General features: G+C 42.3%; 3 protein-coding genes across 5 annotated transcripts; 1 reads left to right on the forward strand and 2 right to left on the reverse strand.

Annotated features, from left to right (window-relative positions):
• The first annotated feature begins 415 nt into the window (after positions 1–415).
• On the forward strand, positions 416–5,261 carry LOC133948876 (aldo-keto reductase family 1 member B1-like). Of its 2 annotated transcripts, none has more exons than XM_062382937.1 (10): positions 416–576; positions 1,298–1,465; positions 1,559–1,675; positions 1,779–1,856; positions 2,339–2,461; positions 3,448–3,554; positions 3,784–3,865; positions 4,089–4,172; positions 4,284–4,366; positions 4,460–5,261. In XM_062382937.1, exons 1-10 carry the CDS (start codon positions 511–513, stop codon positions 4,500–4,502), a joined length of 951 nt encoding a protein of 316 aa, XP_062238921.1. In that variant the 5' UTR covers positions 416–510; the 3' UTR covers positions 4,503–5,261. The 2 variants fall into 2 exon arrangements, with proteins under 2 accessions (XP_062238921.1, XP_062238922.1); XM_062382938.1 differs by lacking the exon at positions 416–576 and adding an exon at positions 627–752.
• LOC133948874 (aldo-keto reductase family 1 member B1-like) lies at positions 5,211–10,414 on the reverse strand. 2 transcript variants are annotated; one of them, XM_062382936.1, is made up of 10 exons: positions 10,216–10,414; positions 9,608–9,775; positions 9,131–9,247; positions 7,755–7,832; positions 7,550–7,672; positions 7,369–7,475; positions 7,186–7,267; positions 6,624–6,707; positions 6,415–6,497; positions 5,211–5,318 (listed from the first exon to the last, which is right to left on the reverse strand). In XM_062382936.1, exons 1-10 carry the CDS (start codon positions 10,279–10,281, stop codon positions 5,285–5,287), a joined length of 942 nt encoding a protein of 313 aa, XP_062238920.1. In that variant the 5' UTR covers positions 10,282–10,414; the 3' UTR covers positions 5,211–5,284. The 2 variants fall into 2 exon arrangements, with proteins under 2 accessions (XP_062238920.1, XP_062238919.1); XM_062382935.1 differs by having other exon boundaries at positions 5,211–6,345; positions 10,216–10,413.
• A 3,267-nt stretch (positions 10,415–13,681) lies between these two features.
• On the reverse strand, positions 13,682–16,706 carry LOC133948877 (dnaJ homolog subfamily B member 9-like). The gene is made up of 3 exons (XM_062382940.1): positions 16,544–16,706; positions 15,700–15,954; positions 13,682–14,771 (listed from the first exon to the last, which is right to left on the reverse strand). The coding sequence occupies exons 2-3, from the start codon at positions 15,914–15,916 to the stop codon at positions 14,284–14,286; spliced, it is 705 nt and encodes a 234-aa protein (XP_062238924.1). The 5' UTR covers positions 15,917–15,954; positions 16,544–16,706; the 3' UTR covers positions 13,682–14,283.
• Between the last annotated feature and the right edge of the window lie 306 nt (positions 16,707–17,012).

The raw sequence follows: 17,012 nt of genomic DNA on the forward strand, positions 1-17,012 counted from the left end.
CTTCTCCGTCTCATTTCTGAGATTTGAGGAGGCAGGTAAGTGTGGTAATGGTGCCTCCTTGTGGTTCATTGGCAGAACTAACAAAAGTTTTGGCCTTCTGAATTTCAGCTCAACAAACAAGTGGAATCCAAGTTTTTTCCTTTTGATAATTCCATTTCCACAAATTATTTGTGTTTTATCGTGTATGTTTATATCATATATATTGTTATAGATTCCAAACATCACACAGCCATAAACCAGCCATACAGGGTAATAACATATGCTTTGCCAGGAACTTAAGAATGTGAAATTACCTTTGATTTTCTTAAAACTTCTTCTCACCCATTTATCGATCTTCCATAATAAGTATTATTAAATAAGCGATATTAAACGTGCATCGTTTGTTTGGGTCCTTTTTGTCCGTTCCCGGCACCTGTACCGTAACACCACGAATAGACGCGCGGCTGGTGTGGCGTTTATGTAGTGAGCACTTGACTCTTGCTCCCAGTCTCTCCCTCGTCCTCCGGAAAAATGGCTGCGACAGTGAAACTCAACACCGGTGCACATATGCCCACAGTCGGGCTCGGCACATGGAAGGTGCGTATTGATATCTTCATTAAACTCTCTAAATAGAATTAGCCGGTGAGCTAGGTAGCTGGACGCGAAGCTCCGAGTTAACGAACCAGTCGTCGAGGAATCTGTATTTTAATGGAAAATCACACGCAATTGCGTTGAATTTGACACGTTACGAGTGATGGACGTTTGACTTAATGGTAACAATAACTTCAGGCTGGATCTAAAACTGTGAAACCTTAATGAGTTTTTGCAACATGACTAAAGTTTCTTAAAATATCTCAGAAACCTGATGTTTCATGCTTTACGGGAAATAAGCGATTAGTATCAGCAGTATTATAGATAAGTATGTGTATAATAGTAAAAACTGGAAAGTGAATCTAAGCTGTAACATACAGGTTTGATACTAAAGGTATGATTGTGAAATCCCCTGCTTGGAGACAAAAGTAGAAAAACTTGATCCGGATCTGGATCCGCATCAAAACTGAATGTTGATATTCATATGGCTATTTCTGGAGCTGATCTGTCATTTGCTCTTTGATACTGAAACTATCAGTTTTCCCCCCGGACAAGTATTAAGTAACTAAACAAATGTCATGTCCTCGTTCAAGTGAATTATCCCTGGTCCTGAGCTGAGAAACACAATCACCAGGTCCCTTTCGAATCACAAGCATGTCACAATGTCGATGTGCCGCACAATCATGAAAAACACGCCACCAGGTACTAACCAGTCCTGTTGTTCCAGTCTGCCCCTGGTCAGGTGACAGAAGCAGTGAAAGCAGCCATCAAGGCAGGATACAGGCTCATCGATGGAGCGTTCATCTACAAAAACGAGGCGGAGGTGGGAGACGGTGTTGAGGCCATGATCAAGGATGGCGTGGTGAAGAGAGAGGATCTGTTCATTGTTAGCAAAGTGAGTTGTCGACGAGCAAATTATTCTTGTATATGTCTGGGTTTTTTAAACTGCTCTCCTTGACCGTGCATGCTCCGGCCTTTCACACTGCAGCTGTGGTGCACTTTCCATGAGAAGTCCGCGGTGAGGCCGGCTTGTGAGAAGACCCTCAGTGATCTCCGGCTGGAGTACATCGACCTCTACCTGGTGCACTGGCCCATGGGTCTCAAGGTAGTTTATAGTATGAAGCTCCCTGTCACGTCTGAGGGTGTAAAACCTCCTGCTCACATTCTGCTGGAAGCCTCAGTGTTTTTATTCTTCTGTCATGTTACAGCCCGGCGATGACGACTTTCCTCTGGACAGCGCAGGAAAGCTGATCAGTGGTAACACAGACCTACTGAAGACGTGGGAGGTGAGAGTTGATCAGAGAAACACACAAACAGTTCAAACTCCTTACAGACGTAATTCTTCATGGAAGATGTTTCGTCTTTTACTTTTATATTTTAGTTTCAAAACTGAACAAACAGTTTTAGCCTGTGAAAGTAACGGGAATCGACAACTAAGTGCAAGTTTGCAGCCTTAAGTTGTGCGTGCAATCTTTTGTCTATACTATGTTAAGATTAACAATATAGATTTCGTTTTCTAAAGATCTCATGTAATCTAAACTCAATGCGTCATCCCTCTTTTTATACAGTTTATAGTTTAGACTAGTACAAGCTCAAAATCTGACACCAGTGGGATGTTCACCATAGGAACAGAGTCAAAGTTAATTAAAGCTACGATATATTCAGGAGGTTTGGATGATTTTGACGGAACTGATATTGGTTTACATAGCCACAGTTGCTAAATGCTAAGTTTAGGTAATCCTAATTTCTTAATGGTTGTTTGTCTCAGGGGATGGAGGAGCTGGTTGACGCTGGTTTGGTGAAGGCCATCGGTGTCTCCAACTTCAACAAGGAGCAGATTGAAGCCATTCTCAACAAGCCCGGCCTCAAATACAAGCCGGCCAACAACCAGGTACGCTACAGGACCTCACATTGACATCACTGCTGGAGAACACCTTTTATTCTGCTTACTGTAGAGACGGCCTACATACGCAGCCTCTTTTAGAACTGACATGTTCGAGTCCGGGCTACTGGGAAGAAAGAAAACAGATGCCTTTAGAGATCACTCTTCTTAAAGGGCAACAGGCCATAATGCCATTATCTGTCCCCTGACGTCAGGTCCGAGAAACAATTGTCTTAATTCTTAAAAGGCCACAGCCGAGTCGCCTCGGGCCGGACCCATTAGCTGAGGGGACCTTACCTTTCTGCTGTTTACTCAGAACTTTTGTTCCCCATAAATCTCCTGATTTTGTTTGGTTGTGTTGTTTATTAGGTTACAGCAACATTATCCTCCTCCTCTTTGTAGCAGTACACAAAGAGCAAAACAATTGAACATCAGTGAGTTAATCCCTGAGAATTGCTCTATATTGTTGTTTTTATTGTTGTTGTTGTTGTTTTTATATTGTTGTTTGTAAAGTGCACCAACCACACCAAGGCAATTTCCTGTATGTGAAAATATACAAGGCAATAAAAAGAATTCTGATTCTGATTCTGATTCTGATTCTGAGAATGAAGCCAATGAACTGAAACCATTTCTGAGAACTTGTGGAACATGTCTAAATATAAGTACAAGAAGTAATAGATTAGTGAGAGTATTTTTTTAAACCACAAATTCAGCTTTAATTCTGACTGATGTTGCAGTTTGGAGCCGACAATACAAGAAAAGATATTGGAAAATATGCATTCAGACAAAAATGAGACACTGCACTTTCTCAGCTTGTCTCTGTACAAACTATATACTTCATAACTTCAGATCTGTTACTTTTGATCAAACACATTCATCAAATTAACCGATGGATACATGGACACCGGATACACTTTGAAGTTATTCTTTGGTTTAGGCGTCACTCCCTTGTTTCTGTACTGCTCCTTAAGAGCTGTGTGCTTTTGATCCACTAGGTGGAGTGCCACCCCTACCTGACCCAGGAGAAGCTGATCAACTACTGCCACTCCCAGGGCATCACAGTGACTGCGTACAGCCCGCTGGGCTCCCCTGACAGAGCTTGGTCAGTAACCTAATATCTCACCAATTAAAACGGTTAATGAGAAAGTGTTTAAGAGATTTTTGACATCATGACACCTATTCTTTTTATATTCATTTGTTTGCCATCTTCTGTTGCTATGAAAAAAACTCTTGTAAAGTTATTTGAGACCAGTTTCACAACAGTTCAGCTTAGAATAAAGTTGTGTGTTTTATCTTTAGATGATGAGGGATATGCATTTTTTTAATTACAGGGCTTCAGCAGATGATCCACCACTGCTGGAGAGTCCCATCCTGAAGGCCATTGCAGAGAAGTACAAGAAGAGCACAGCCCAGGTACAACTTTTACACTGGATTGAACAAATCACCAGGAAACTTGAAACAGTTCCATTTTTGTTGCGAAGTATGATTCTCATCAATAATCTGACTTTTATTGTCATCGTCCGTAGTAAGCATTAACAAGGATGCAAAAAAAAGAAGTGTGGTTGATTTGAAATTCTCTGTATCACTGTTATTACACTCAGACCTCTGATCACATTCACATGTCCTCCCCCCCCAGGTCCTGATCCGCTTCCACGTCCAGAGGAACGTGATCGCAATCCCCAAGTCCGTCACGCCTCAGCGCATTCAGGAGAATTTCCAAGTAATTAGCCGACAGAGTGTTGAGATGTTTTCTGGGATTAGCTGCTAGCCGAGCCCTTTACTTGCTCCGCCTGTTGGCTCGTGCGTGAAACTTTGGTTTGAATCGTTGCAGGTGTTCGACTTTGAACTGAGCGCAGAGGAAATGAAAACTATATCTGGATTCAACAGGAACTGGAGGGCCTGTCCCATGGAGTGGTGAGATTCTGTGCACTTACTGTAAATTCTGACCACTTAAATATGTATTCTCCTGATTTTCTGGATAAATTATTTTCCTGTTTTTCTCTACAGGGCCACGACCCACAAGGACTTTCCCTTCAAAGCTGAATTCTGAAAAGGACACGCTGGTTTTTCTCAAGGTTTGCATTGAAAGCTGGGGTTTGCTTTCTTTCAACTCCCTGAACCTTTAAAGCCACTTGAACTGTCGGTGCGGTCTTGTGTTAGATTTTAATTTTTATGTTACAGGAAATGCAAGGTATTTTCAGGTGCAATAATACATTTCTTTAGTCCCCGGTCTCATCTCCATGGTCAGTAGACGCACTTGCACTCAAGATGTTTCCACTCGTACAATGAGAGGTAACTGTCTTGTCATCGCATAGTCATTACACGTCAAGAGGCCATGCACAAACAACTGTTTAACCAGAGTTAGCGGTATAGCTATCTGCATTTCTCTTTAAAACTGTTACTTAAATGTAAAAGGAACAGATTGTCAAACTCAAAGATAAAACATTCAGGTCAAAATGTCTTTTAGTAGCACAGATGTAAGAATTCTGTTTTAACAAACACTCCTCATGGCCTGAAGCCTTCTTTCTCTCCAGATTAATTTTTTTCAAAACTCCAGTTGTAGCTTCCACTTTGTTTTTCTTTCTTTTCTTAAGTTTTATTTCTGTGACTTGGGCTGAGGTGTTCGTGACTGCACAATAGATTTCCCCAATCATGAATGACAAAAGTACTCCCCCCCCCCCCCCCCCCCATGTTGTCTAAGTCATGTGGCACTTTGTAACCATGTGTATTGATGTTGTTATGAAATAACCACTCTCACTTCCCCTGTCAGCTGTTTTTATTTTTAATAAAGTCCTGCGGCAGAAAAATAGTTGGTGCAAGTTTTTTTCAGATTCATCCAGCAGATACAGCAATGAGCTGCCGAAACCTGCAGTGGTGGGACCAACACACACGAAGGTATAAACATACACACAAATATAGCCAACATAAATGTAGTACGATAGGGAATGCTTCACTTTTAAGGCACATGAAATGTAGTTTAGAGGGCTGCATGTGTGAACGTAGAGATTAGTCATATTCTGCTGTATCTCCTAAGAGCCCCCAAAGAACTCCAGAGAATGTCCCAGCAAGTCCTTATGAGAACACAGCAGGAGATTACGTGGAGATGATTCTGTTGTGAACATTTCTGACCCAGAGAATCTCCTGCTGCGTTCTTCATATGTTTGGAGTTCATGTCTGAAAAGGTTTATCGGCAGAATGATCTTGAGACCCAAGCTTATGTCATGAAGACGTAGGAGCACAGATGGTTTAACCCCAAAAAATGTCATCGGCTCAAATACTTCATTTGTATTGCTGTAGTGGTATGGTCCAATTCAGATTTTAGGCAAGTTTATTATACTGCAAAATGCCTGCAGGAAGTTTTTTTTTTTACAGGAACTTCAAAAGATCAATTAATACAGCATAAGTACCGGAGTCTGACAGAATACTTGTGATAACAAAGGATGACCACCTATTAACAAGCGTAACAAATAATCTGATCTTCTTCTTAGCCCAAACTGTCAGGCTTTGATCATCACGATGCAGCTCACATAAACGGTCCACATTCCCAAATATGTGCACATCGCTCGTGTTACAAGCTTACAAAAAAGGGAAAGTTGTGAAAGTGTCATTCAATTTGTGTTTTACTTTTGTAGAGACAACTTCCACGCCCCGTTTGTCCCTTGTAAACCTAACCTACAACCATTTGATAATTTAATGAGAGAGGAGATCATAGATCCAGCTAAAGCTCAGTATAATTACGTCCTTCTTCAGTCTCTGTCTTTCTAAACAAGTTAGTTTGTTATCACAACACGTAACATCTGAATTATAAGAATAGATGCACAGCAGAAGGTGCCGTCCATTGTATTGCATGTTAGTATTCTGTATTCAGGGGGAAGTCTTTGTGTTTGGTCGCCCTGTAGGAAAAGAAAAAGGTTAATATGCTTTACCTGATAACGCATACCATCGTCTTACTGTTTACTTACCATGGCATTGGGAATCCTCTCCAATTCCTGTCCAAGCTCAGCATGGTCTTCATGTCTTCTTCGCTCAACTCAAAGTCAAACAACTGAAAAGAGAAGATGCATCTGAGCAGGTCAGGCAAACCAGAGGCAGACCAGACATAAAAAAAAGTAGCTCAAAGTTGAACAATCACATAAAAGCAGAGATGAGTAGAAGTTGACGCTCAATATACCTGGACATTTTCCTTGACTCGATGGGGCGTTACTGACTTTGCGATAACGATCACATTCCTCTGGGTGTGGAACCTCATGAGCACCTGGTTGGTAGACGGTGCAAACACTTTAGATGTTTTATTATGTCATCTCCTGTAACATTCCATCATATTTTGTGATTCACCCGATTCAAACAATGGCGTACTGTTAAAGTTGCCATGGTCCGTTTCGTAACACACATTTAAACACCATGGGACAGCAGTGGCTTTCTCCCTGTGGTTTCCTGTTATTTAACTTTATAAACAAAGCCATTTGGCTCATTTCTCTGTAGGTCATAAAACAATATCTGTTTGTTCACTTGTTCATGCTGACAACTTGTGCTGCTGCTATCTGGTATGGGATCTATGAATATCCAATATAAAGTGCCTTTTATAAAAGATTCAAATGGCAAACGGCATTTACTCATTTTATGCATTCTTCCTCAATTTTGAGAAGTTTAACGAAATTTAACATGTTTAAAGGTATAATATTTCCAGGGAAAAAGAGGAGGGGTGAGACATCACAAAGATGTGTCTTTCTCACCTGTGCTGGAGTCTTGTTGTACTTGTCAGCGATGGCCTTGATCTTCGGGTCCTCGAGCAGAGAGGCTTCTTCAGTTGAAGCCCTTTTGTAAATCAGAGCCACAAATGACAGATTACAGTTACAGATTGTTGACATGTAAAGCTGCCAATACCCGTTTGTATGATATGTGTTATTTCCCCTCACCAGGGTCTGTCAGGGGAACCCAGGGGGCTGTAGGCCGTCACTGAAATTCCCTTCGAGTGGCAGTAGTCGATCAGCTTCACTTGGGTCAAGTACGGGTGACACTCAATCTGGGGAAACACTCAAAGGCTTTATCTCAAATTTATTTATATTTTTTCCTCCCACTGGAAATCCTGTTTCTCACCTGGTTGTTGGCGGGCTTGTACTTGAGGCCTGGTTTGTTGAGCAAGGCTTCAATCTGGTCTTTGTTAAAGTTGGAGATGCCGATTGCTTTGACCAACCCAGCATCCACCAGCTCTTCCATAGCCTTAGTGACACATTGCACATTGGTATTAACGATGTATCTTCCATCGCATAGATCGTCCATTTGAAATGTCGATTGCAATTACCTCCCAAGTATCCAAGAAGTTGCTATCATCAGAAATGATCTGTTCGTGTTCATCTAAAGGAAAAAAGTTATCACCTGGCTGCAAAAAAGAAAAAAAACAACTAATATAAGCAAGGAAGCATTCTACCACACCAGAGCAAGATTGAGAACTGGAATCAACAAGGTATAAAGGAGAACCCAGTACACACTGGAGATCCCACCACCGAGGCTCCGAAAGCACGAGGACCTCCAATGTGTTAGAAACCACAGATGAGCACGCTATCCTCACTTTGACCATCGAGGTTTTTTGGGGAAGCCAAAATAACTGTTTATGCAATAGCTGTGAGTCCGATTTGCCATTTGCCTTTTACTATCAAAACATGCCACCATCATACTTGGATTAGCAAGTAAGACCTCATCCATCTGCCTAATGTGCATGGCAGAGTTGATTTCCCTTGGTGGGTAGGTCGTTACTGAAATGTCTTCACTCATGATCCCAAACAGGAAGGATTCTCTCAATAGCACAAGAGTGATCCTGTTTATTAACCTCCCCTTCACCTCCTCTCCTGCCCTGCAACACTACAGCCTTTATCCAACCTTCACTGGTGCACAAAGCCTTCCTCTTTACCCGTGCTTCGACATCGGGGCACATTTTACAAATTTGACCTCTTACCATGCCAATCAAAGACATTGGTTGACAACCCAGATTTTCTGGTTGTGCTTCCGTTGCTCTTTGCTTGTTTTCTGGTTTATGGTAGATTAACAAACCAACCGACAATACTGCCTATGTAAAAGCAAGTAAATGGACCAACTCTTAAACTATATCTGCCTTTTAGGCCAGTTAGGCTTGTTAAATGTGGCTTACACATTACTCAACAGAGATAAAAGTACATAAAATAGGCTACTGAACAGAATGGCAGGCGGAACCGGTCTCATGTAGCATCAAAGGATCGGTTGATCTAACATATCTCCCGAGGGCTATAAAGAGGACCTCAAATTCAGAGTTCATTTCAGTTCAAGCTCAATGTAAGATGAGAATGAGTAAGAATAAAATGAGGCACGGGACCAAACGGCTTCAGTAAGTGGGACGAGGCACAACCAGTAGCCGGACAAGAATCGTGCAACTGAAGAGACTGGTTGCTCTGCTTCATTGTGGTCCTCTCCACCTCTCCACCATTTCTAGAGGGGTTCAGACACTTCTGCTCTTCTTAAGGCTAATTTAAAAGTCTAAGTTCCCACACCCAGATCTTATTCACCTTAACTGATCGAAAATAGAAAATCCTTACTAGAAACAACACAAACTGGAAAAAAGGGTCATTCAAATTCCAAATGTCTGCGATTCGATGTGAGTTGGATTACTTTCTTTTTATGGGCATGAAAGGAAAGTGGTGTCCAAACCTTGGCTCCCATAGGGAAGTGCATGAGGTACAGGTCCACGTAGTCCAGTTTCAGGTCTCTCAGAGTCTTCTCACACCCTCCCTTCACAAGAGATGGAAGGTGGAAGGTGCACCACAGCTGTGGAAAACAAACACAACTACTGTGGGTGTGATGGGGGTGATAGTCGTACATGTGATGAATTACACAAGGGAGCAGGGGGGGGGATGAAACGTGAGGACCATTCAGGTCTAATCTGTTTCCCACATGTGGGCTTACACAACTCATGATGCCAAGAGTGAGCGGATGACTCAGCAGTTTCTGCACTGACCCACGTGTTTGTGGTGATTAAGAAGCCTCTGTGTGTGTGTTTGTTAGACTGCAGTTTGTACGGCACTTATTTGAATTGCTGCTCAAATACTTAACGATGTATGTCTCAGTCTTACACTACATCAATGCAGGGGCAGATAGGTGTTGGGTATGACCAGGCATGCACCGTACCTTGCTGACAATGAACAGGTCTTCCCTCTTGACCACTCCTTGATCAATCATTGCACGGATCCCAGCACCGACTTCCTCTTCATTCTGGTACACCAGGGCGCCGTCGATGTGCCTGTAGCCGGCGCTTATGGCCACTTTTACTGCCTCGACCACCTTTCCTTGTTCCGCCTGCGAAGATGGGGAGATACATAAAAAGAAAGAAATTGCACATGTAGATAAACATTAGATGTGCTGATCTAGTTTTACACTAACATTCATTCATCATTTAATGGTAGGGAATGCCCATCAGGGCAACTTGTAAAGCCACGACCACTCTAATCTTGTCAGGCAGAGGTCAGTGGACAGTAACATGTTAATATTTACCCTCAGGCAACAGGTAATGCTTTCAAAAGTCAACAATACACTTCATTGCACCACTTAAATACACAATCCCCAGTGACCTACACTGCAGGACCAGTGGATTCAGGCCTGTTAATTCTAACGCTACAGTCGACACACTGCTACAGCATCACAGCCCGGTCAGCTGTTATCTCACATCCAGTGAGGGGCGGGGGTCTGCCCGTCTGCACAGATCTGCTCCTTATTATAAAACTGCTGAGCCTCCTTACCCTCCAGGTTCCCAGACCCACAATGGGCATCTCCGCTCCGGTGTTGAGCTTCACCGCAGATATCATGTTGACGACGTTGCTCGTGCAGCCCCTCAGCAGGTCGTGGCAAGCGGACAAGTCCTTTCACTACACGGGGAAAGGAGGCAGCCTCTCCTTTAATAATAAATGCCACGGAGAGAGAGAGTGAGAGAGAGAGAGGAGGGGTTAGCGGGCAGAGAAGAGAGAGAGCCGCTGGCGGTTCGATTAGTCATGTCTTGCCTTGAAAGCCAGATGGTATCCAGGCCATGGAATTGTTTCAAGAGGCAGAGCGGCGATCAGCACAAATGTTGTGATTGTAACGGATGGGTTGTTACTTGGATTACAGTCTACAGAGGGGAACTAAGGGAGTATCGGACATAAGTAAATAACTGCTTTGATTCAGCTTGAGCAGATTTTCTAAAGACTGTGTGACTGGGAAAGAGTTAATGAGGCCTTCCCATTGGTGCAGACCAGGAATTTGCCCTTTCATCATGGGAATTATAAAACACACCAAAAGAATCAATAGATTTTACCAACATTAAAGGAAGTCAAACTTTAATATTACTCACTTTCACTCCAGCAAATGAATTTATCTTAAATGCAACCTTTGGTAAGGGCATTACATTCAGGTGGATTTCACTGAAACGTTTTACTTTTGTACATAAACGTGTCAAATATGTCAGAAAATGTAAAGTTACCATACAGATCAGTACGTACTGTAGATTATTAATCATTAGCACTGACATTGAATATAGGGACAATTAGATTAGAAATAGCAAAGACTATTATTAGTCTAGCTTTGATATGATAAGACTATTAATCCAGAAGGATATTCTGGTGCCGCCGGCTCTAAGGATCCATAACACAAAATACAATAGTTTACAGAGAATAGAGTATTACATCCAATGGAGTACAAAATATTATAATAAAATTAAAAAGTGTATTATGAGCTTAAATAAAAATACAAATGTTATCATAAGACATAAAACATGACATTAAAAGTTCACATACAGACAAGGACAACACAATAGCAATAAATTGCTGCATCACAGTGATACTTATTAAATCTTTGACTTTTGAGGCAGTATGCAGAAATTACACTCGTGCTGTCACAATGAAAAACATTATGCGTCATAGAAATTCTGAATACTCCCAAACCAGTGGAATATGCTCCCAGTCACTGAATAACTTGATATACTGTCCTCGTGTGCCCTCTGTATTACTCTGTCAGTTGCTCTATTCACAGAAGCCGAGAGGAGCATCATGAGCCGCCCCTCTCTCTCTGGATGAATTCTGGATTGAAGAGATGGTTGGAAGCTGTAAAAACATTATTACATTTATTGAGGTTTAAGTATGTTTTGATATACCGTGTGCATGTTATACAAATGTCCAACTATGCAGTACAGTGTTGTCTTTAGTCCATATTTCTGTTAACTGTGTGTCTGGTATTATGGTTTGCATGTTCTTACAATAGACTGCATATAAAGATGGACGTCACGTCTTCTCTCCCCACCCCCCATCATCCAAAAATGAAGCTGAAATTTCCTGGGTATGAACGCCGCCATCGAGGGATGGAGCGACGCGGTGGACCACTTTGAGCTGTCTATCAAGTCAGTTTGAAATAAACTTATAATTGTTGCAGGTGTAATGGTGATGATAGTAGTATTAGTGGCTTAAATAATGCATTGTATCCTACATAAACCAAACCACACACTATATAAGTCATAGTGAAGTACATGTGATGAACAGGCCCCAGTCGAGCAGAGGGCATTGGGAGTGAACCTGGATTGATGGTTTGCATGTCTCCGCACAAAATTCAACTTGATTAAATATTTGGAGCTGCACGACTCGTGAAGCAGCGCGCGACCTAGTCTGACCTCGGAAACAAGTTCCAGTAAAAACAGAAAATGAAGTATCCACATTTTTGGAAATTGTATTGCTCTGACAGACACAGTTGTTATGTTTTTAATAAGTCCCTGTGGGTCCATCTGATTGCATTTTGTACAGAGATTTTCCAGTTTAATTGATATTAATAGATTTAAACAATGACCGTACACATTCATACACTGAAGATGCAACATCAGGAGTGTTCCATATTTGCTGGCCTGATGTGCAATGCGTACATCTATTCTTTCACTGATCTGATCATGTTGAAGTCTGACATTCTTTTTTAAGTATACATATTCATACATATAAAGTAGGTATGATAACTAGACCCCATCTGACATATAAATTGCAATCTTATTATTTTATTTTTAGCAACTTAGCCTTGTCCCTGTCATGTGCTTTTCACCTAAAGGTTGAGAGTGAATGTTGCAGATGAACACTCCTCATCTTAATCCTGCCCTTCCAAACATGAGAGAGAACCTGTGGTAGCCTTCAGTTGTCATCAAAACTCAAAAGATGTTTAGTTTGTCTGGGATACTGTAACAAACATGGTGGCCTTCGAAGCGAGGACCTACTATAGATATAAATATAAAGTATTTAAATATAAAGGGACCTTTCTCAGGTAAAGAAAACAATTCATCCAATTTAGACGAAATACACAAGTGAAACATCACTAGGGTTATTTTATATAAACTTTTTGCCAAAAGATCGCTTATACCTAAATCTTAAATCTGAATCACACTGAACCTTTAAACTAAGCCCTGTCTTTTGATATTTCGCCCTCTACTGGTTGTTAATGTGAACAATAGCCTCCTTTAAGACGGGTGAAAATCACTGCTGACGTGGGGCTGACAAAATAAGTTACTTTTTAAATTGAGAATTAGGGGGAGTTTATTCAGTTCTGTGTAAAGAGTTGTAAGTTTTACGCTATCAGCAACTCCATATATACATATGTACACCATATTTCATACTTTGTCGCATTATGTTGTCTTCTGAGGAGCATGACAACCCCCACAAGACCTATGTCACTGTATACTATGTGTTTAACATTAATATTTAGATTATGGCCCGGAGGCAAATTTCCATTTCATACTCTTATTTATTTCTCACAATATTCTAACTAAAGGGTAAATATCAACTTTACCTGAAATAATAATTCATAGTTCTGAGACTAAATGATCAAAAATAAACACACCTTTTTGCAGTCGTAACTTTTTTTAATTGTTCTCCCAACATTGTGAGGCAAATCAACATTCAGGGTCTCTCATCACACGCACACATACACACACACACACACACAAAGTGCGGCCATCAGACAATGACATTATCATAGCACTGTCTATGAAAGATAGGCATCATGAAGAGCAAAAGGTTAGTAAATATTGCACATTATTATTGTCAGTTCAGGAAACTTTTCCGACCCTTCGGCCTCACTGGTAGACTACGCCAGGATTTTGTGACAGTCAAATACAACTGGTCAAAGAGCTGAGATCGAGCGAGAGCACACAGACGCTGCCTGCGGCTGCCCTGACTGAGAGAGAAGGTAGATGCAGCTCTGTAGAAAGAAACAGAAAAACGAGGTAACAGTTGATTACGTCCAACCTGCGCACATCTCGGGATGTGAAGGTTCCTTTTCACAGCAAAATTTGATACAAGTGCTACAAATCCAAATGTGTGTAATTTAATCATTAAGATGATGATCAAAAGCAAAGAAGACTCTTCAGCATGTTCTTATATCGGCAAGATGTTGTTGTACAGTATGGCCTAATAAGCTGCAGAACTAATGTTGCACGAGTTTATTACTGATGTTTGATCAATCTTATTGCCTCACTGCTCACAAAAGAAGAAGTCATCTTTTGACTTTAGGCCATACCTGAGTCTCGTCAATCAGGAAACAAATGAATAAGTAAACAAAATGAAACTGGCAAGCTAAATAATAGGGAGGTATCTGGGTGAGACGAATACTAATGCTTGTTATTGCTTGCATGGAAGCAGCTTGGATATTTGTTCCTTACATACGGGAAATTACACAAAAAAAGCCACACAAAACCATTCTCTATTCCACCGAGTGATAAATTAGCAATCAATTCAAAAAACCACAAGTAAACGCCCAGCAGTGTTCTGAACGGCTGCCGTCTGTGAGCAAGCCGTGTTCAGCCCGCCTCAGGAGCAGTCAGTGTAGGTGGTCACCATGTTCCCCCTCCGCTCCGTCACTGTCCTGCAGTGCTGCTTCCCCGCGCTCTGGAATCCGCCGTCAGTCCTGGCGCCGTGGGCGTTGAAGGAGAACATCTTCTCCAAGTCCTCAAACATGTCATCGAAGAGTCCTTCGCCGAAGGCCTCCTGCTGCTGGAACTGTCTATTGTGCCTGTTCATGGCCTCGTGGTGGGCCTGGAAGTGGCTGTCAAAGTGTCTCTTCTGGTGCTCTTGGTTTTGAGCGAAGTTGTGCGAGTGGAAGTGTTGCTGCTGATGATGCTCGTGATGCTCTTTGAAAAGGTCGTCAAAGTTGAAGGACTGGTAGTGCTGTTTGAAGTTGTAGGCGCCTCCTCCTCCTCCTCCGCCGCCTCCTCTTCCATGGCTCTCCCCTGCTGATGGGCCATGGCCAAACTGGTCATACTCTCGCCGCCTCTTATCATCAGACAATGTCTCATAGGCTGGAGGAAACAAAGACACATGACGTCACATGTTGGTTGCCATGACCCTGGCTTTGTTCACACATGCTAGTTACACCCCTACTGTGAGATGCATGGTGGACAGCATTAAGGAAACACCTGGCATTAAAATGTTCTGAATGTGTTCCCTGTGACCACTGATCAGAGCTCTCTTCCTGTTCTCTTAACAATTAATCACAACTGTCATTTGTGTTTGAGAAGACCAGCCTGTGTGAGACATCATGTACAAGTAGGCTGTCGCTCCTGTGTTGCCTCGGACACATTAACCTTCACAGAGCTAAAGAATGTGGCCAGACAGCTTCCCAATTATATTTGAGTGATCGGATTTCAGGACCCATTCATGACACATTCAGGTGTGTTCAGACCTGTACTCCATGGTGACCACTTGTGATTGGATCCCTCAGGACAGATGCTAATACCAAGTTCGAATGGGGGTCACTGATGCACATTTCTAGTTCAACTTTACGAAATTAAGCAATGTTTGTCATCTATTCATTGTCAACAAAAGCTGGGAACCACGATCAGTTTCATTTCCATGTATAAGCTTTCCCAGGGTGGCCTTGTGATCGCAGGACGTGTCTATAAATAGCCTCTTGAACATGTTCCTTCAGGTTTTTAACACAACAAATGTCACCTGACAAAACAAACAGGACAGGTTGTTACAGGTGTGAATGTGAGGATCGTCTTTCAGAGATTAACAGAGAGACGCTCCTATTGAAGGTTTTATCCTGAAAAACTGGCTTTTCTTTAGTTATTGAACTTTATTCCTAAAAAAAAAAAAAAATCAATAATGTTACATCACAGGAGAGATATGATGTTTAAAATCTAACGGGGTGTACCCAATCAGTAAAGTGACTTGAATATCTGCCCCACATTGTTTAGAAATGATGCACATGTCGGTCGCACATACCCTCCGCTATGTCTCTGAACTTGTCCTCGGTGTCCTGGCCCTTGTTGCGGTCCGGGTGGTACTTGAGGGCCAGCTGGTGGAAGGCCTTCTTGATCTCGCGGCTGGTGGCCTCTCTGGGAACCCCCAGGATGTCGTAGTAGTCCCTCTTGGCCAGGATGAACTCGGAGATCAGGAGGACGTGCACCGCTAGCAGCAACACGGACTGAGCTGCGGCCATACTGCTGAGTTCTCTCTTTTCTTTTGGCACCTCTGCAACTGTGAGGAGAGCAGTTTGACACCTCGGTTAGGGGACTGGTCCCACACCTCTGACACAAAAACGGTTCTAAAGCTAGATAGTGGGTTCCAAAACAGCCTGGATGTATGATAGGGAGCTTTGCTTGTTAGCATTACTTTGTCAGCAAATACAACTAGATAGTGGATTCAAAAAAAGAGATAGTGGGTCATATAGCTTTACTTGTTAGCATTACTTACCATCTTATAGAACGAGATAATGGCTCCAATAACAGCCAGAATATACAGTATATGGTTTATTTGTTACCATTACTTTACTAGCAAATAAAACTATACAATGGGTTCAAAAACAGCAGCAATGTGATTATAGAGCTTTATTTTGTATTATTACTTTCCTAGCGAATTAAGCTATATAGCTATACATATATATATACAGGGTTTGATAACAGAATGTAGAATGTATGATTTATAGCTCAATTTGCTTCCATAACTTTACGAGTAACGAGACAATGTTTTCAATGACAGACATAATATGTGACTCATAGCGTTACTTTGCTGGCGCGTCTAACAAACAAGCAGAAACAGGCGACAGCTCGGGATAAAGGCCACTCACCGTTTGGAAGCAGCTTCCCTCAGCTCTGCCTCGTCAGCGGACCTTCAGCTGGTAGATGTGCGCTCGACGACATGGATGTTGAACGTCCAGCAAAACGTCAGCTCACCTGGAAGAGGGTCCTGCACTGTCTCTGCGGCTCCAGCTGATCCGAGGCTGACGCTTGTTGACGAGTCGCATTCCACAGCCCGAACACCACGACTCGCAACGCGATTGGTCCGCTCGCCGGCAGCAGTGATTCGCGTCGCGCTCATTGGAGGAGCCGGCGGAGCATGTTGAGGGCGGGAAGTGGGGCGCGGTGAAACACGAGCGAGAGGACGAGCCGCGCTTTACTTCCGCCTTCGCTTTTCATTGGAGGCGCGGCACTAAAACATCGTTTTCCGTTTTGTTTGCAAACTTAAGCCCCATTCCCTAACTCCTTTTCATGAAATTCATTGTGAAGGATTAAAAAACGATGCGTAACTAATGTTAT

This window comes from Platichthys flesus, chromosome 23 (genome assembly GCF_949316205.1).
Source record: "Platichthys flesus chromosome 23, fPlaFle2.1, whole genome shotgun sequence".
NCBI lineage: Eukaryota > Metazoa > Chordata > Actinopteri > Pleuronectiformes > Pleuronectidae > Platichthys > Platichthys flesus.